At 41.2% G+C, this 21,256-nt stretch overlaps 1 protein-coding gene across 2 annotated transcripts in view; it reads right to left on the bottom strand.

Annotated features, from left to right (window-relative positions):
* Window positions 1-18,252, bottom strand: part of LOC115583517 (casein kinase II subunit alpha) — a 41,536-nt gene extending 23,284 nt beyond the window's left edge. For both annotated transcript variants that reach the window (XM_030420461.1, XM_030420462.1), the window contains exons 1-4: window positions 18,094-18,252; window positions 15,291-15,606; window positions 15,096-15,207; window positions 14,883-14,984 (exon numbers count right to left, since the gene is read on the bottom strand). In XM_030420461.1, coding sequence (XP_030276321.1) covers window positions 14,883-14,984; window positions 15,096-15,207; window positions 15,291-15,391 — 315 coding nt within the window. In that variant the 5' untranslated portion in view covers window positions 15,392-15,606; window positions 18,094-18,252. The remainder of the gene's footprint in view (window positions 1-14,882; window positions 14,985-15,095; window positions 15,208-15,290; window positions 15,607-18,093) is intronic.
* Window positions 18,253-21,256: the final 3,004 nt, after the last annotated feature.

The following is a 21,256-nucleotide window of genomic DNA, read 5'->3' as shown; positions in this document are numbered from 1 at the left end:
TCTTCTTTTTCAAGAATGTGGCACAAATATCACGCAATAAATATGAAACATGTCACAGAATGGGAGGGCCGGAAGTAGAAATGCACATCAAACATGAATATTGTTTTTGTTATTATTGTTGCACTTTGTGCCTGTGTTATTCTTATTGAATGATGATTTTTGAGATGCCATTGCAATGAAATAATTGTATATCACTCAGGAATGTGAATGTTTTGTCTCTGTGTTAAATTGGCTAATTGAATGATGGGGTTACAGTATCCTACTGGTGGAAGTGCGTGATTACAATCTGGCCCTCTAGTAGTGAGGATAAAATTTTTGTGGCCCTCTCTATCACTAAAGTTGCCCATCCCTCATATAAGGTGTAACAATGTGCGACATATGTGGGAGTTATGGGCCAAGAACGCTTTTGCATTGAAAATAGCGCCACCTGCTGGCCATTTTTGGTGTGAGTTACAGGGGCCATTCTATAGCACCCCTATGAATTTCATTTCCATAAGTGTTATGGTGTGGGCACAGTGCCAAATATTAAATTAGACTGCCACCAGGGCTCCATATAGAGGTGGATTGGTAAATCCTCTGTCAGCTGTCCTCAGGAGGGCACTGACAATAATTGTACTAAGTTTTGTGTTAATCCTACGAACCGATGTGAAGATATAAAATACTTCAAGTTAAAGAGCGCCACCTTGTGGTCTTCGTCTAAAATTTTGCTCAGAGCCTCAGGGGCTAATGGGGAAGTAGGGCTGGGCGATATGGACCAATAGTCATATCCCGATATATTTAGGCTGAATATCGATAAACGATATATTTCCCGATATAGCAAATGTTCAGTCAAAGTCAAAGCCAAATATGACATGTTGGTGGGAATTTCGTCATTTTAGGGCAAGGCCATTTGGCCTTCACTTCCAGGGGTACCAAGGCCACATGACAGGGCACAAAGACCACTAAGTAAAATTTGTTGATTTACCTTTCAGACTGATACCATAACATCCTAATTTATAATAAGACACGGATTATATATTAAAACATTTTTTAAATACCAATATCAAGTTAATGTTACATTGGAAAACAGTTTTTTTTTTAAGTAGGGTTAGGGTGAGGTGAGTTTTGTGACACTACACTGAATATTAGTGTAACTGAACATTTCTCCTGATAGAAATTCCCCAAAATTATGGCAAAGCACATTTTTTTCCAAATAAAAAAAATGTACGATAACCAGCAGGAGACCACTTATGTGTGGAATGATTCTGACACTACACTTTGAATAATAGTGAAGTTATTGACATTTTTTTGTAGTATCTCTTTTCGGTGTTGCACTTTGTAGACGGTCCCTGCGCCCTCGTCTCACAGACAACTGAACATAGAACCAGAGTTAATGTCCAGCCGCTCGTTTTGATAAAAAAACGGTTCGTTGTCTATCGTAGTATGGTAGGAAAGAGCTGTCGTTTGCGTTTTAACAAGGTTTCACTTATGAGTTATTGATCCGGGAAGTTCGAATCTGTGAATATATTTCCAACTTTACCGGACTAAATCCTAACACTTAAGTCAGTTACGTACCATGTCAAAACCGGCTGAGCTCGCTTTTTTTTCAAGGGGCATCAAGGCCAAAGTGCAGGGCAACAATAGTTTGTTGAAGAGTGCCGGAGTGTCTGTTCCAGCCCCTCCCCTCTCTGTGCATGAAAGAGGAGGGGCGCGGGGAGCAGTGCAGAGAGCTCCGGGTCAGCAGCTTCCCTGGAGCAAGGATCACAGCACAAATTTGAACTACAAGTGCAGTGCCCGTAAGAAAAATGTATTCCTATAGAAAAGTGGGAGGTTAAACAGCTTTTTCATGGATGGCCAAATGAGGCTGTGTTTGAAGGTGGGATGTCAGGGATATTTAGGTTTGTTGTGAAATCCGATATTCCAGAGTATAATTGGCCGTTTTTGACTATTCTTGATTTTGCCATTATATTTCCCCTTAAAAACTATTTACTTGGTGTCATTATTTTTTAGCACAACCTCACATGTGACTGTACAGTTACTTTTTTATTTTGACATACTGTATTAACACAATGGACCTAAAATCACAAAAAAAAACTTAAAATCTGAGTAGAAAAAGCTAGATTTTTTTACTGTGAAAACCACAAATATCATTGTTTCCTCTACATTCATTTAGGAGTGGCGGCCCGCCACTCTTAAATGAATGAATGAAAATCCTAGCCGCTGCTCATTCAAATTAATTATTATTATTTATTTTTTTTAATTGTTGCAAATACACCACCGCCGCATCATATCTCTACCTTCACAGCAGAGTCCTGCACTGGGTCAGGTGTCGCGAGTGCTGAGGTAAACTAGATAACTACCTTGCTCAGTATCTACTCTTTGGAGTACACCCCCAAGAAGTGGTGCAATCGACGTTAATTACTCGCAAGAGCGCGGCCAAGCACGCAGGCACCAGGTCGTGTCATCTTGAAAATAGGGCAACGACTCACAACTAATTAGCTATTAGCATTCGCAAAATATTGATGGCCAGCTAAGGTTACATAACATATCGGTAGCTTAATTAATTGGGCCCGGTGCCAACTCAACTCAGTGTCGCTAACGTGAGTACACTAATTGATAGCATTAAGTGAATATATGCACGCCATGATGTAACTGCTGACTGCATTTTCAGATGAGCTTGTTCAAATATTTCTCAAAGAAGAGAAAGACCCCTGATGAAGATGACGCTAGTCAGGTATCATTAGCCTTTTACTGACTCAAAGGATGATGGTTAGGTAAAAAAATTGTGTTCACACTTGTGATCAGATGTGATGTGAGTGTAAATTATCTAACGTTAATCCTTTATGTAACCGTATAAGACAAGTAACATTAGACAGGGAGGAGCAGTGGAACAAAGTGAAGGAGAGCAGGGTTCAGCAGGGGGAGAGTCGAGTGAAGGAGCATTTTAATTTTTTTAAAATTATATTATTGTTGTATTTTTTGTCATTATTTTTTATTTTTACATTCAGCCTTTAAAAAGCCATTTTCCATGCCAGACATTCAATAAAAAAGGGGATTATGCTGGGCATAAAAGTAAAATCTGCAGTCAAGTGTCATTTGTTTACGCCGCCATGGCTCCCCGGAGAGCCTGCCCCCGCAGTTGAAAAAAATCCTAGAGGAAACACTGAATATGTTTAACAAACCATTTTTTATTACTTATAATGCAAATATAAATTGTTGTTTGCTAAATATGTGCATACACCTTAAAAATTTACAAAGTTACACGTAACTATTTACATTTAAATCTGCTTGTTTCTTAAGGTGGGGGGTTGCGGTGGGCTCTGCAGTGATTGGCTCTGGTGCGCGCGTGGTCACGCTGTGCAGTGATTTGCTCTGGTGCGCACGTGACTGTAGTGGCTCCGGTGGACAATGCTCGTGGAATTTGTAAAGCATTTATGAAATAATTAATTAACGGTATCATTGCAGTCCAAACAAATGCGAAATTGCACACCCTTGAACCACGCAGTAGCCATGTTGAAACTCTCAGGTCAGTCTGATCCTGATCCGCAGAGATATTTGAGGAATACACACACACACACACACACACACACAGAAATTCCTTGCTTTTATAGAGAGTTATCGATATATGCGATAGGGTCTAATTCCATATCACATTTAAAAATATATCAATATATGTTTTATATCGATATATCGCCCAGCCCTATGGGGAAGTAGTAATAACTTCAGTATTATATATCAAAAGTCCATAACTTTTGTAAGGAGGGTCCACAGATTTTGTGTGCCAAGTTACGTGCAAATCAGTGAAATTGCCTGGGAGGAATTCTAAAAAGTAGGTTTGCCACATTTCATGAATTTGCGGGGAAAAAAAACAGTACGTGGAAATGGACATGGCCTATCTCACAAGATTCCGCATAATTCACTGAACGCGTGGATATCAGGTTTTTGAATGTGTGGCAAAGTATATGGGAGCTATAAACCAAAATGAACTTTCCTTGATTATAGAGCCACCTAGAAGTGGAAATTCACAACAACAATTGATTATATAATTTTTCTGCTGGCATTACCTATACTCCAAGTTGGGTGAGTTTTGGGGTATGTTCAGCAGTGAAAAATGCGATCATTTGGGACAAAGAAAAAAATAATCAATACAAAAACAATAGGGACCTTGCAGGTTTCCTGCTCGGGCCCTAATAATAATAATAATAATAATAATAATAATAATAATAATAATAATAATAATAATAATTAAAGCTACAAGCAGCGTTGAACGGGCCCTCGCAGTCCACGCACGTCGGGGCGTGCTGCTGCCGATGCATGCTGCCGTCGGGGCATGCTCAAGCAACACCTTCCGCTGAGGAAGTCGTTGCTTTATAATTCTTTGGACTGCTATTGCCGGTATGAAATAATGTATGATGAAGTCAGAAAAACTGTGTGACCTGCTGCATGATTCCGAAGACAAAGACTGAGTCGATGGTCCGCCTCTGGACTGGCTGAAGAAAATGTGCACACGAGGCATGATGCAATGAAATAGGTTCAGGAAGAAGCTGAACAAACCTTCCAGCTTCTCGCACAGTGGAAGGCACAAACTCCCCTAATGGTTTCAAAACACTGGATGATGTCACCTTTGTGCTAAAACAGTGTTCACTGCACAGATATACAGAAAAGTTGGATAGGGCTGAAAGAGTTTAAAAAGTTTAACATTTTCATAGCTGAACATGAAGCGGAATGATTGAAGGAGTTGAAAAGGCAGAAAGATGAATATCTGAAAAGGCTAAAAAGCTGTAGAGTAAGATGGATGAAAGAGCTTAAAAAGGTGAAAAAAGACTGAAAAGGTGGAAAGTTTAAAGCAGAAAGAGCTTAAAATGGCTGCATCGTCTATGTAAAATGAAAGATGCGGGGTCCAAATCCAGCTGAAGAGAATTCTTTCTCCAGATTTTCCAGCTGCTCCCCACTCTAAAGATGATGTCACACACTGTACGTCACGCACTACACACGCATTCTTCAGATACACACGCTGGAGAAGTAACAGAGACAAAGATGAAGAGGTCCCCACAGGAATGAATGGGAAAACGCCTCCCAAACCCCTGCGAATTTTGAAAAAACTGATGTAATGACCAAAATATTTATATGTTGAGTGAGAGGAGACATGGCTGAACTCAGTCAGGTCAAATCAATTTTATTTGTATAGCCCAAAATCACAGTCACATTGCCTCAGTGGGCTTTACAATCTGTACAGTGAACAACATCCTCTGTCCTTAGACCATTGATTCGAGTGAAGAAAAACTTCACATGTTGATGGAAAAAAAACCTTTTAACAGGGTAAAAAGAAACAATGGAAGAAACCTCAGGAAGAGCCACAGAGGAGGGATCCCTCTTCCAGGACGGACAGACATGCAATAGATGTTGCGTGTACAGAAAAGAGCAACAATTCACAGTTTACAAGTTACATCAACAGAAAATCTGATACAATTTGATTTGATCTCGGTCATGTCGTTTTTATTCCTGGAAAGTGAGAAATGAGGGCAGAAATGCGAGAGACAAATCAGGTACCGTCTGCTCTCCTTCAGAAATTTAGGCTCAAAATGAACATTGCGGCTTATAGGGCAGCTGCTTCGGTTGTTGTCGCTCCAGGGCTTCCACATCCAAAACTGTAAGCCGTACATCTTAAATGAGACCATCAGCTGAAAACCAAGATTTCCTCCATTTTTTTGTATACATTGTCTATGTTGAGTATAAGGTTTGGGATCTAAATCAAGCTGAAGAGAATCTTTTCTCCAGTTCTTCCAGCTGCTCTCCATTCTTGCGATGATGTCACACACTGTAGCTCACGCAATACACACCCATTATAAAATGAGAAAATGGCCTAAAAATCCTTAAAACTAAAACTGTGATGATTTGAAAACCGTAAAAGATTTTTAAAAATTGAATACATGCCCAACAGTTCAAAGTCTTATGACTCTTTAAAAGTTGGAATGGTGTCTCTAGCTTAAAGCATGAGGGACAATGAGAGGTTGAAAGTCGATGAGTTTTGAGGAGGATTTGAAGATTTCCCCATTTACTTTCCATTCAAAATGATTAGACTGCGACCAGAGCGCCATCTATGGGCCGATTTGCACCACATTTTACACAGTGCATCATTAGGCGATACCACACAATCATGAACATTTATGTGATAATCGGACAGTATTTCATAAAGATATGCAAGATTGACTGTTTTCAACACAATATGCAGGAATTTGTCATTTTATATTTCAGGCATTTTAAGGACTATCAAAATTTTTTTGATAACTTTTTGTCAGGAGGGTCCACAGATGCTTCACGCAAAGTTTGGTGCAAATCACTCAAATTGCCTAGGAGGAGTTCGAAAAAGTAGGTTTTTCATTTGTCGCGATTTTGCAAACGGAAAGTTAGCACGAAAGTGGGCGTGGCCTACACCAAACAATTCAGCTGAATGGAGGGAACAGATAGGGATGACGTTTAATAATATGCAACATATTAAGTGGGAGTTATGAGCCAAAAACGCTTTTGCATTGAAAATAGCGCCACCTGGTGGTCATTTTCGGTGAGTGAGTCACAGGGGCCATTCTATAGCACCTCTATGAATTTCATTTCCATAAGTGTTATGGTGTGGGCACAGGGCCAATTATACAATTAAAGTGACGCCAGAGCGCCACCTAGTGGCGGATCGGTAAACCCATCGTCAGATGTCCTCAGGAGGGCACTGACAATAAATGTACCAAGTTTCGTCTTATTCCGATGAACCGTTGTGGAGATAAAAAATTTATCAATTTAAAGAGCGCCACCTTGTGGTCATCGCCTAAAGTTTTGCACAGGGCCTCAGGGGCTCATGGGGAAGTAGTATCCTGAGTTTCATGTCATTAGACCACACCAATGTTGAGATATGCAACACTTCCTGTTTGTAACCAAATCTGCAGTAAGTTGTTATCTAATAACTTGAGTATTGTGTGGCCTATCAAAATTCTTTTAATAACTTTTGTCAGAAGGGTCCACAGATGCTGTGTGCCAAGTTTTGTGCAAATCGGTGAAATCGCCTGGGAGGAGTTCGAAAAAGTAGGTTTTCGACATTTTGCGACGTAGCGAAAAAAAACGGTGGGCAGAAATGGGGCCTATACCACGAGATTCAGCACAATCCACTGAACGCGTGGATGTAAGGTTTTTGAATGTGCGACAAAGTATATGGGAATTATTAGCCAAAATGTGCTTTCCTTAATAACAGCGCCACCTAGTGGTGGAAATTCAGGACGACAATAGATTATAAAATTTTTCGCCAGGTTTGACTTGTATTCCAAGTTTGGTGAGTTTTGGGGTATGTTCAGGCAGTGAAAAATGCGATCATTTTGGTACAAGGAAAAAAAAAAATTAGAATAATAATCATTACGATTACAATAGGGACCTCGCAGGTTCCCTGCTCGGGCCCTAATTAAAACTGCAAGCAGTGATGAATGGGCCCTCGCAGTCCGCGCGCGCGTCGGGGCGTGCTGCCGTCCAAACGCGCGGCAACTTAAGGCCCATTGCTCGGTCGTTGTTCACGGAGGCGGCAACCGCCTGCGTTTGGGACGGTGCACGCAGGGGGTGAATATCAGCCTCTTCTCCCAACGTGTATTTGTAACGCGGTGGGTTGCCCCTGCCAGTATTAAGCGCTTTCATGTGAAGTCAGAACAACTTCGTGCAATCCACAGAAATCTAAATGGACTACAGGTGAATGTTTTCTGAAACATTTAATGATCGGGTACGTTTTGACAATCGATTCTGCACCGTTACGTTGTGTGAAGTGTTACGGCCTTCTCTTTGCCTTTGTCTGGAATTCAGGCATGGACACCTGTGTTTTTGCAGGGAACAGATTGGAAGTGGGACAGAGAGGGGGGGGGGGGGTTGTGGCTTGCAGTAAACTTCCTCCGCCCTAAATTCGAACCCGGGTCCACTGCATATGTGGCATGTACTCCAACCACTCGACCACCGGCGCAGATAAGACACTGCCTTCTGTTGTCACCGTGAAGGCAGGAAGGCAGCGCATCATAGGGGAGGATGGAAGGGGAATGCCACAGATTTAGATAGGTGGTAGATTTAGGTAGTGGAGTGCAGCCAGATGTGATTCTTCCTTTTGGAAAGGGACAGCGGTCAAGTGACCAGGTTTGACCAGCGTCCTGCAGTAGCGGTGTTTAACCAAAGAACTCACTCAGTTGTTTCATATCACAGTGGAATCCACTTCGTTCATCGCGGAAGAGTTGGGCAGAATCACAACTACACACATCTTGTTGTGTGCCACATTGACAGGGCAGACACAACACGCAAATGGCATTCTTAGCAAATTGGCTTATTTGAAAATTGTGTGCTGTGGCTCACTACCACTCACTTATCAGAAAGACAACACTGCCATCTAGTGGCGACTTGTGTCACTCACAGCTTGTAGGAGCCCTAATGGAATGAGATTAAAACTAATTTATGTTTCCAGTGGGTAGGGCTATGGATATGACAGAGTATTGATGCACAGATCTATTCATGGGGACTCCCTCTCGATTCCCTCTAGATTTGGCCTAGATAGGAAATAGTATGAAGGAGTTATCAGGACTTGATGCTTCATGACGAAGGATTGTTATGGCGGGCTCCGCAACTGTCAGCAGGAATGACGTAGGATAAAGATTTCAATAACTTTTCATCTTCAAGGTCAGAGGATGCTACTGAGTGACTTTGAAGTCTGTGGTGTTACATCTGTAGGAGGAGATAATTTAAGTACGAAGATTGGCATAATTCAACATGGCGTCCAAAAGCAAAATGGCAGACTAATTATTGACGCTGAGATTTGTTCGGGGAGACAGCCTCTACAGTTACGAGCAGTTTGGTGTAGATAGGAAATTGTATGTTGAAGTTATAAAGCCTCGATGCTTGACCGTGAGGGGAAAAAATGGTTTCCATCGCCCCGCCCACTAAAGTATGTCGCAGCTGAAAGATTTTAATAACTTTTGTTCTCCAAGGCATGAAGAAAATTACTGAGTTAATTTGAAGAATGTGGCGTTTAAGCTCTAGGACAAGATCATTTTCAAAGTAGGCATGAATTGGACAAAAATGCCGCCACACATCTAAATGGCTGACTTCCTGTTGGACTGATACTAGGGGTCCAAATAGGCTTTTTGTGCGTCTGGTCCTGAGGAATCTGCGTACCACATTTCGTTCTTCTAGGCACTTGCAGGACGAAGGGATAAACATTAGGGGGCGCTACAGGGCCCGCAGGTCACGACCTCGCCCAACGGCATTAAATTATCAAATTTTTCACTAGATGTGACGTATATTCCAAATTTGGTGAGTTTTTGGGTATGTCCAGGCCTCCAAAATTGCCGTTAAAGCGGTACAGGAAAAATAATAACGAAGAATTAAAACTGCAAGCAGTGATGAACGGGCCCTCGCAGTCCGCGCGCACGTCGGGGCGTGCCGCCGTCCAAACGCGCCGCGGCTTAAGCCCTGTTGCTCGATCGTTGTTCAAGGAGGCGGCAACCGCCTGCGTTTGGGATGGTGCAAGCGGGGGGTGAATATCAGCCTCTTCTCCCAACGTGTGTTTGTAACGCGGTGGGTTGCCCCTGCCAGTATCAAGCGCTTTAAGGTGAAGTCAGAACAACTTCCTGCAATCCACAGAAATCCAAAGGGACTGCAGGTGAATGATTTCTAAAACATTTAGTAATCAGGTACGTTTTGACAATCGATTCTGCACCGTTACGTTGTGTGAAGGGTTACAGCCTTCTCTTTGCCTTTGTCTGGAATTCAGGCATGGACACCTGTGTTTTGGCAGGGAATAGATTGGAAGTGGGACAGAGAGGGGGGGGGGGGTTGTGGTTTGCAGTAAACTTCCTCCGCCCTAAATTCGAACCCGGGTCCACTGTATATGTGGCATGCACGCCAACCACTCGACTACCGGCGCAGATAAGACACTGCCTTCTGTTGTCACCGTGAAGGCAGGAAGGCAGCGCATCATAGGGGAGGATGGAAGTGGAATGCCACAGATTAAGATAGGTAGTGGAGTGCAGCCAGAGGTGATTCTTCCTTTTGAAAAGGGACAGCGGTCAAGTGACCAGGTTTGACGAGCGTCCTGCAGTAGCGGTGTTTAACCAAAGAACCCACTCAGTTGTTTCATATCGCAGTGGAATCCACTTCGTTCATCGCGGAAGAGTTGGGCAGAATCACAACTACACACATCTTGTTGTGTGCCACCTTGACAGGGCAGACACAACACGCAAATGGCATTCTTAGCAAATTGGCTTATTTGAAAATTGTGTGCTGTGGCTTACTACCACTGACTTATCCATTATGTGGCTCAACCCATTACCCTTCAACTATGCCCTGTTGTAACGTGCAATTCAGACAAAACTACCTGCAAATGCCATGTACATCTGACTATGTTTGTCATCACTGCACATAAATATGTGTAGAATAATGCTTAATTTGCCTTCTTTCAAAAAATGTATTTATGGCTGTCTATCAGTGTCAAGCTTTTGATCTAAGTTCTGCTTTGTTTACTAGTTTTTATCCCAAGAAGTGCATGCTGCCACCTTTTAAAGTTTCAATAAAATCTGATGAATATGATACATGTGCCTTGAAAGACAACAGTGCCATCTAGTGGCGACTTGCATCACCTACACCATCAATTCATGTGCTTCTAAGCAAAACTGACCACTTCCTGTTTGACTGAGAGTGTGGGTGTAAATGAGTCATTTGTGCGTCTTGTCATGACACACATGCGTGCCACATTTCATTCATGTACATGCATGTAGGACGCCCAAATTGCCTGAAATAAAACTTGCTTCATGTTTCCAGTGGGTGGCGCTATGGATATGACACAGTATTGATGCACAGATCTTTTCAGGGCCACTCCCTCTAGATTCCCTCTAGATTTTGCCGAGCTAGGAAATAGTATGAAGGAGATATCAGCACTTGATGCTTCATGACGAAGGATTGTTATGGCAGGCTCCACAACTGCCAGCAGGTATGACTTAGGATAAAGATTTTAATAACTTTTCATTTTCAAGGTCAGAGGATGCTACTGAGTGACTTTGAAGTCGGTGGTGTTACATCTGTAGGAGGAGATAATTTACGTACAAAGATTGGCATAATTCAACATGGCGGCCAAAAGCAAAATGGCAGACTAAGTATTGATGCTGATATTCGTTCGGGGAGACAGCCTCTACAGTTACAAGCAGTTTGGTGTGGATAGGAAATTGTATGTTGAAGTTATGAAGCCTCGATGCTTGACGGCGTGAGGACAAAATGGTTTCCACCGCACCGCCCACTAAACCTTGGCACAGCTGAACGATTTTAATAACTTTTGTTCTTCAAGGCATTAAGAAAATTACTGAGTTAATTTGAAGATTGTGGTGTTTAAGCTCTAGGACAAGATAATTTTCAAATTAGGCATGAATTTGTCAAAAATGCGGCCAAATTTCAAAATAACTGACTTCCTTTTGGACTGAGAGTATGCATCCAAATGGGTTTTCCTTGCGTCTGGTCATGATGAATATGCGTACCAATTTTCGTCCTTCTGTGTTACAAGTAGGAGGCGGGGCATCACAATAGGGGGCGCTACAGAGCCCATGCGTCACGGCCACGCCCCATAACTACACAGATCTCATCAGGGCAACTCCCTCTGCATTCCTGAGAGATTTGACCGAGATAAGACATTGTATGAAGAAATTATGAGGACACGATGCTTCACGGCGAAGGATTCGAATTGCCCGCTCCACTGTGGCCAGCAGGTATGACGTAGGATAAAGATTTTAATAACTTTTCATCTTCAAGGTCAGAGGATGCTACTGAGTGACTTTGAAGTCGGTGGTGTTACATCTGTAGGAGGAGATAATTTAAGTACGAAGATTGGCAATATTTCAACATGGCGGCCAAAAGCAAAATGCCAGACTAAGTATTGATGCTGAAATTTGTTCGGGGAGACAGCCTCTACAGTTACAAGCAGTTTGGTGTGGATAGGAAATTGTATGTTTAAGTTATAAAGCCTCGATGCTTGATGGCGTGAGGAAAAAATGGTTTCCACCGCACCGCCCACTAAAGTTTGGCGCAGCTGAATGATTTCAATAACTTTTGTTCTTCAAGGCATGAAGAAAATTACTGAGTTAATTTGAAGACTGTTGTTTTTAAGCTCTAGGACAAGATAATTTTCAAAGTAGGCATGAATTGGACAAAAACGCCGCCACACATCTAAATAGCTGACTTCCTGTTGGAGTGACAGTATGGTCCCCCCAGACTTTTTTGTGCGTCTGCTCATGAGGAATCTGCGTATTGAATTTCGTTCTTCTACGCACTTGTGGGAGGCGGGGATGAACATTAGGGGGCGCTACAGAGCCCGCAGGTCACGACCACGCCCAATGACAATGCAGGATCGCAATTTTCGCCAGATGTAACATATATTCCAAATTTGGTGAGTTTTTGGGTATGTTCAGGCATCCAAAACTGCATTCAAACTTGGAGAAGAAAATTTCTGTCCTTCCAATAACAATAGGGACCTCGCAGGTCTACCTGCTCGGGCCCTAATAATTCTTCCAATTACAATAGGGACCTCACAGGTCGATGACCTGCTCGGGCCCTAATAATTAAAACTGCAAGCAGTGATGAACGGGCCCTCGCAGTCCGCGGGCGCGTCAGGGCGTGCCGCCGTCCAAACGCGCCGCGGCTTAAGCCCCGTTGCTCAATCTTTGTTCACGGAGGCGGCAACCGCCTGCGTTTGGGACGGTGCACGCAGGGGGTGAATATCAGCCTCTTCTCCCAATGTGTGTTTGTAACGCGGTGGGTGGCCCCTGCCAGTATCAAGCGCTTTAAGGTGAAGTCAGAACAACTTCCTGCAATCCACAGAAATCCAAAGGGACTGCAGGTGAATGATTTCTAATCGGGTTCCCTGCAGGTGAATGATTTCTAATCGGGTTCCCTGCTCGGGCCCTAATAATAATAATAATAATTTGAAAAACAACGGGGACCTTGCATGTTCCCTGCTCGGGCCTGAACTATTAGGTTACAGATGCACTGAATTAGAAGATTGGATTTATTTTCTTCTCTGCTTGATTTATTTTCTTCCCTGCCTGGTGATACTATGAGCAAAGTTTCATGTTGTGTCGAGCCTTCTTAGTGTTTTAAAAATAGCGATTTTGATGCTAGCTAGATAGGTGTGATTGGCAAAGGACAAAAAAGCAGGAAAATATACCGCTCCACTATGTCTCTCTATACATTTTTTTTGTCCCGTTGTTGTCTTCAGCTAAGAAATAAATATTTCACCCCACACGTCCAAAATTCTTAAAACAGTGTTTCCCCTAGTTTTTTTTGTAGCAGTGGTGCCCTCAGTCGGTAACCAGCAACACTAGGAAAGAACATTTTGAAAAATAATGGTGACTACTGGTGAGATAAAAAAAAAAAAAAAAAATCATTTTCAGAATCTAAGACATGAGACAAAATAGTGTAGAAGTTGACATTGCTGCTTGAAAATATGTTAACCTCTTGAGCATTAGAGAATTTTTTTACCATTATTTTCTTTATTATTATACTTTTTATGAAAACAATCCGTTTCAGAAGTCACTGGGCCAAATGACATGGAAGCTATTGAGAAAAAAAACAAAATCATAATTTCTGCATATTAATATTCACATAAAACAGAGGGAGCACTAAAGTACAATCTAGAAAGAGCTGTGTCTCATTCATCCAGTTAACCAATACAATATACTGCTGGTTTGGAGTCACTGGGTCACATGACATGGAAGATATTGAAAAAACTGCAATTATTTTGTATTAATATATTTATGCCAAGTAATTTAATGACGGTCCCTAAATCAGTTTCCAGCGATTCAGCACGAGGCTCTGGGAGGTGAGCTGACCTCCTCAGTAAAGTCGCGGCTGGACCCGAGTGAAAATCCACCGAATATCCAATCTGAAACTAACTTCACCCCGGTTCGATGAGTTGCCTGTTGCACCCTTTGAATAGGATGACGAGGATTTCAGTCACTCAACTTAAACGGTGACTTGTAGAAATTATACAAATAGCAGTAATGACAATAATAATCAATTTCAAGATATCTTAGAGTGTAGACTGTGTGCAACTTAAATTCGCCATTCCCCCGCGATATTAAACCTACAAAAATCATGTCTGCAAAATTTTTGCGTATACATATGTATTTTTTTTGCGTATGCATATAGGGGAAACACTGACACATCAGATAACCTTCCGCGACGATTGCAGGCTCTTTGGTGGAGCTCTGCTTTGAATGAAGTTCCGTCGTGACAAATGAATGGACTTCTTGCACAGTGACATGAAGACATGAATCAGAGGCACAAAATACGTTGACAGTGGTGGCCGGTCATTATGTTTACCAATACCCGACCCGTGCCTTGGGTTAGGGTTAGGATGACTCTATGAAGTGCAGTGTGAAACGCACCATTAACTAGGAACTGTACTTTCTTTGGCCCCTTCATATTCTTATTGTCATAATAACCACTGAAGAAACCCTCCAACAGCGTATAAATGGATTTTGACACGGAAGAGAGGGTTGGGGTTTTTTTAAAGTAAAAGAAGACATCTCAATTAAAAACAACATGGATTTTAAATGATTATGATTGCAGTCCTGCATCATTGTAATTTATAAGCAGTTATTCCATTCTTTGGAGAGAGTTCTGACACAACACAGGAATACAAGGTTACTGCTAAGATACGGGCCAAGTACTTACAGACACATACTTTCCAAGCCCAAGTGAAATCGATAAGCTTGCACAGCTGGTGGGCTCACCACACTATTGATACGGTAATATTTGACAACATATAGTTTATGTTTTTATCAAATGTAAATAATGCCATCAAGAAAACACATAGAAACCAGTGTTCTTGCAAGTCAATATACTGTACTTACCACAGGGTCTTTCACAATATCAATAAGGGAGATTATGTTAGGACCTCCACGCAGATTTTCCAAAATTTTGATCTCACGCTTGATCTTCTTTTTCTTCACAGGCTAAAAGAATAAGGAACAGTTAGTCAGATAAGATCAAAATAATATTATAAATGATTCAATCAGAGCCACTGCAACTGATCCAGGCTTCTGTCTCTTTACATTTAGATGTACCTTAAGAATCTTCACCACCACCTTCTCATTATTGGTGATGTTGATTGCCTCAAAGACCTCACTGTACTTGCCACGCCCTAGCTTCCGCACCAACTGAAAGTCATCCTGGTTTCTGTGGAGGGGGAAAGAGAAACATGAGTTTAACAGTGGTCAAGCATCATGCTGTGAATGTTGTAGGGTCAACATGATATTTACCCCCATTCAACCACGTGAGACTCATAGTCCCAGTACTCCCTTGGCCGATGAGTGTTGACCTCTGTGTACACTCGGGCCCGACTTGGCACAGGTCCTGACATGTCAGACAGCTTGGCAGACGATGTGTGAACCTACTGCAGTATAGGATGGTTGTAGTACAGGAAGGATAGGTAGGAGGGAGGGAGGAAGAGAAGGGAAGATAAGGGACCAGGGAAGCTGATCCCAACAGGACAAGGGGTTTGGGGTGGGGTGGGGGGAGGGGGAGGGGCTTTGCCAGAGGACGGGGGAAGGGGCCACCAGGGGCACGGTGGGATAGCTGATAAAGAATTTGGGAAATAATAATTTAAAGATTAGAGAAATTGAATTCAGAATTAACTGAAAGTATTGTATGTACACATGTATACACACACATGTATATAATATAGTTTATATATATATATATATTATAATATTATATATATATATATATAATATATATAGATATTATATATATATAGATATATAGATATATATATATATAAATATATATATACACATACATATATAGATATATATATTGTGGGTGTGTATAGATATAATAAGTATATATATATATATATATCTATATATATATATATATATATATATATATATATATATATAATTAGATTATATATATATAGATATATATATATATATATATATGTTGTATATATAAATATCTATGTGTGTGTGTATTATAATAATATCTATCTATATAATATATATATATACACATATATATAGATTATATATCTAACATATGTATATATATATAATTTAATATATATTATACATATATAGATTAATACTACACCACACACTATATATATATATATATATATATACATACATATATACATACATACATACATATATACATACATATATACATATATACATACATATATACATACATATATACATACATATATACATATATACATACATATATACATATATACATACATATATACACACATATATACACACACACACACACACATATACATATATATATATATATATATATATATACATACACACACATACATATATATACATATATACATATATATATAGATATAGATATATATATATAGAGAGAGAGAGATGACAAACTGCACTGTAATGCAGTTCTAAAGTGCTGCAGAGAAATCATGTCATACAAATTCTGTTCTCCAGATTAAAGATAATATGTATGTTTGGTACAGACCCTGACAAATATCAAATTAGCAAGATTTTTGCTCAGTTTTTTCAGTGAACAGGCACACTGTAGCAGTCTTCACAGGTACTGTACAAGACTGCTGTGGAAAGGAAGGTGCTGAGCCCAAAGCTCATAAATTGATAACTTTAAACAATAAAGTTATCATTTAGTGATACAATGTCAAAAACTTGTGAGAATGCTTATCACAAGCACTCGTTAGCACTCCATTAGTACTGAGTAACTGAGACAGTTACCAGAGATGGCTGTCTCAAATGAGCTCCAGTTCCAGTTTCATGAAGCACATTTCTGAAAAATGGAGTGCTATTGCTGCAACAATTTAGACGTAGTACATTAAGGTGCAGAATTTATTAGTTAACGTTTACACCATGCTGATCAAAATAAAGTCTAATACAACAGTCCTGTAACAACCCTAAACTGCCTTGAAGATTAAAACGTTCAGTTTTGTTTTTCAAACTAATAGATCTATTATTTTGTCATTTTAAATGAATGTGTGATTTACTGCGTCAAATTGCGAGAAATTAGTAAAGTCAAAGGTGAACTAACGTTAGCGTTCGTAGCTTTAACTTTAACTAAACAATATATATATGGCAGCGTGCGCATTGTTTGACCATCAGTCAGTCAATTAAGTAAAGTTGGCATGTACCGGTAACAGCCGACTCACATCGTAGCAAACGTCTCTTTATCTGCTTATTTACACCTACTTATTTATATTGCTCAACTGCGGGTCTTAACTGAGAGCTGACGACCCACCATCCTAACCAACCTTTCATCTGACCGGTAATGTTAGTTCAAGTCTTCGGCTAGCCAACGTAATTAAGGTATCATCTTGATCCCGACATCATTTAATGCCCGCTTACGTTGGATATAACATTAGCTAGCTTTCTAGCCACACATTAATACAATTATAATATCAACTACTTTCGCCATAGCCTCGATGTCTATCACTTCCGATGAGAAACGCAAGGGCGAATTTTATTCAACAGTTTACTTTAACGTTAATAACTGATATCTGGTTGCTTATAAAAAACAACAACATCATGCAAGATGAAGGAGGGCCATCTACGGATTGACCGAATCAATACCTTCACTCGGTTGTATAGCTCACTCAGCACTAAATTCAATTTGTTCAAACATGCACAGCAGCTCCGCATCTAGCATCAATGGTGGGTGCAAGAGAGAGCGTTTAAGTTTACGTTGGAGCAATAACGTTACTGCAATCCACTCAAAATTATGCGACATCCGTCATCTTAACGCTATTCCTACATTAGCATTACAAATGAAGACGGGTAGGGTGACAACAAATTTGTTTCCGGCATTGGTTAAACAAACCCCTAGCTTTATTTTCTGATGAAAGCAGTAACTGATTACTAGTTAGCAAGCCAACTAGTTCATCCAACTGGAATGGTTTGTGCAGAAGGTGCTAGTAATTTATCGGCTCCAGGCGGGCCCAAGTTGCTAGCTTGCTAACCTTAGCACGGCTATCGTTAGGACTCGCTACTTTCCACGGAGAATGCACGTCTGCTTTATCAACCGCAGTGAAACAGGGTGGATATTTACCCCCTGGATCAATTCGTCGGCCGAAATGCTTCCTATTGAGCTGAGTTTCGTCAAGCGAACGGTCCTCGCCTCCCTCCGTGGCCGGTTTGTCTATGCCAATGAGTGATTTCTGCTGTATCAGAGACAATATGGCTGACCACAGCCACTTACATCCCGGAGTACTGCAACGGAGGCCGTGGTGGGACAATAGTGAAGCCTGTAAATCACTGATTTCAATTCCAATATCCTGTCCACAGAGCCAACACAACAGAAATATGTGACAGTTGTAATTTTTGGACTGCTCTGTATATCCCAAGGCAATCAGCAAGCTGTGTAACTAAATGCTGGTAAGTGCTGGGAATTGAAGTTAACAGGAAAACCTGCAACTTCTCCCTAGATGATCAGGTCAGTAGGCCTATTTATTATAGAATATTCAGCTCAGAGCTCTTTCTTTTAAATCCTTAAAAAAAACTAAAATGGACTCAAAAAAGAAAGAGCACTCTGTAAAGATTAGTTAAATGTGTGTTTTATTTAATCTATCAAAATCAGGATAAAAGTCCTTATTATGTCCAAAAGGAGGTGCCCAGCATTTAAAAACTGCACATGCTTCAGTCTGCTTGTCTGTCAGCAACTGTATGGAGCCAGAACGATGACTTTTAAATTTGGCATGCCAAAAAAAAAATTGCCATTGAAAACAAAACCAGTACTGAAAAAGGAAACATTGTCATTGAAACATTTGTATTGGCATTGAAACAAGTATTGGCACTGAAAAAAGAAACACATTACAATAATCAAAATCCGAAAATCTTATTTTATTGGGGTTTTTTTGTATTTTTCAATGACAATCCTCAGATTTTTTTTCTTCATGTCATTTTTTTTTCCGTGACAGATTTTTTTACAATGTCAGTTTTTTTTCAGTGTCACTGATTTTCAGTTTCAATTTTCTGTCACTGTTTTGGCGTCGAGAGGGAGGGGCCTGAGGGGAGGGGCAAGTAGAGCGTGGTTTGCATATAATTTCAGAAGGTAATGGCTGCAGCCTGTGGGGAAGGCGGGGCTGGACGGTCCAGCCGTGCCTTGAAGGTCCAGCCACAATACCATTTTAGGAACCGTGTGCCAGCCGTCTCTGGGCAACACAGAGTCTAACTACCTCATGGACTTTTCTTCAAGCTCTCTCCTGATGTGTCCAAGTCGCTGTGTATCTGGTTCTGTTTCTGTCCCGGAGCTCTCGAGCTCCGTTCTCTATATTGCGAATGGAGTGTGGTAGTAGTACCGGGGCGCCGAGCACGAAGCATTAGCCCCAGTTGCACAACAGTAGAACAGCTGGCTGTTCTCGCTTGGTGTTGTTCCGAGCTGGGGCTGCAGCGCCAACAGCAGCGCTCTGGTCTGCTCCCCGAGATCTGTATCACCATACACGCATACAGAAACACTGTCTCCTCTATAAACTCAGTTCATGTGAATAATATCACTATTCCTACAATGACTCCTTTGAGTCAAAGCGAATAAACTCAACAAGTCAGTATGCGGGTAAAGTCAGCTGTGATTGTTCTACTGTGGTTCATAGTAAAGTACAACAGACGGCTGTAATCAAGTAACAGACACATATTTTCATAACTGATTGACTTTTCTCCAAGCACTCCATATTGTCCGGTCCCTGTATGTGTGTACAGCGGTATGGTGGTACAGAGCTCGGGGAGCAAACCGGAGCGCTGCTGTCGGCGCTGCAGCCCCGACTCGGAACGACACAACTGGGGCTAATGCTTGCTAGCTCTGTACTACTACTAGGGGTGGGACGATACGGGTAACTCACGATTCGATACTGTGACGATATTTGGCCCACGATAATGATAATGTCACGATACACGATATCTGCAATATTCGATATATTGCAAGAAATTTCATCAACGATATATCACGATATGTGACTGAAAAAGAAGACGTCTTATGCATCTATTGCATTTATTTTATTTTATTGTTTTATAAATGTAATATGCCACTTTATTGGTCCAGGCAGCTCAGGGTTCTCTCCAGACGGTGGAACAGCGTGGAACATTTTCAATGTTAGCTGCTTTATAGCGGGTGTTAGTGGGCTGCCGCGGTCTTCTCGTTAAAAAAGCGCCCCCTAGATGACGGTGACGAGCGAAAGTTCGTCCGTCGGTCCCCCGGCTGACGGCGAGGCGCCGGGGGATGGACGGACGAATGCTCCCCCCCCCCACGGCTGACGGCGATAACGACCGCACCAGTGTTCTCCCATCATCTGTCTCGTAAAAGCCAAAGTGGGTCCACACTTTCGAGTGGAAACTTGCGGGTGGGTCTTTGATTTGTTTTTCATTGTTCGTATTTTCCGCCATTCTTGCATCTGTTCTTCTTCTGTTGTTAACTCGTCTTCTTCACCGGTCGCTGCTTACACCTACTTTACCCTCATTTACGGGATTAGCGCCCCCACAAACAGAACAGGAGAGATTAAGCACTGAGGGTGACAACGGGGTAAATCCATAATGTGTGTTGTAATAAAATATTGATATTTGCCGTCAGTATATCGATTATTTATTGCGACAGAGAGCACAACAATATATTGCAATATCAATTTTTTTCCCACCTCTAACTACTACCACACTCCATACGCATATAGAGACCGGAGAACAGAAACAGAACCGGCAGTCACACGGATCCTAAAATGGTATTGTGGCTGGACGTTCAAGGCACGGCTGGACCGTCCAGCCACTCCTTCCCGCAGGCTGCAGCCATTACCTTCTGAAATTATATGCAAACCACGCTCTACTTACCCCTCCCCTCAGACCCCTCCCTCTCGACGCCAAAACAGTGACAGAAAGTTGAAACTGAAAATCAGTGACACTGAAAAAAAGTGACTTGAAGAAAAAATCTGAAGATTGTCATTGAAAAATACAAACAAATCCCAATAAAATAAAATGATAAGATTTTCGGATTTTAATTATTTTAATTAGTTTCTTTTTTCAGTGCCAATACTTGTTTCAATGCCAATACAACTGTTTTTAATACAAATGTTTCAATGACAATGTTTCCTTTTTCAGTACTGGTTTTGTTTTCAATGCCAATTTTTTTTTGGGATGCCAAATTTTAAAGTCACCGTTCTGGCTCCATACAACTGCACCAGTGTGAAATGTAGTCGTTCACAACACTGTACTATTAATAGATAATAAAAATT

The sequence above is a fragment of the Sparus aurata genome, chromosome 6 (genome assembly GCF_900880675.1).
Source record: "Sparus aurata chromosome 6, fSpaAur1.1, whole genome shotgun sequence".
NCBI classification, from domain to species: domain Eukaryota; kingdom Metazoa; phylum Chordata; class Actinopteri; order Spariformes; family Sparidae; genus Sparus; species Sparus aurata.
The sequence above is the reverse complement of the archived record's forward strand: the minus strand, read 5'-3'. Positions and strand labels throughout refer to the sequence as shown.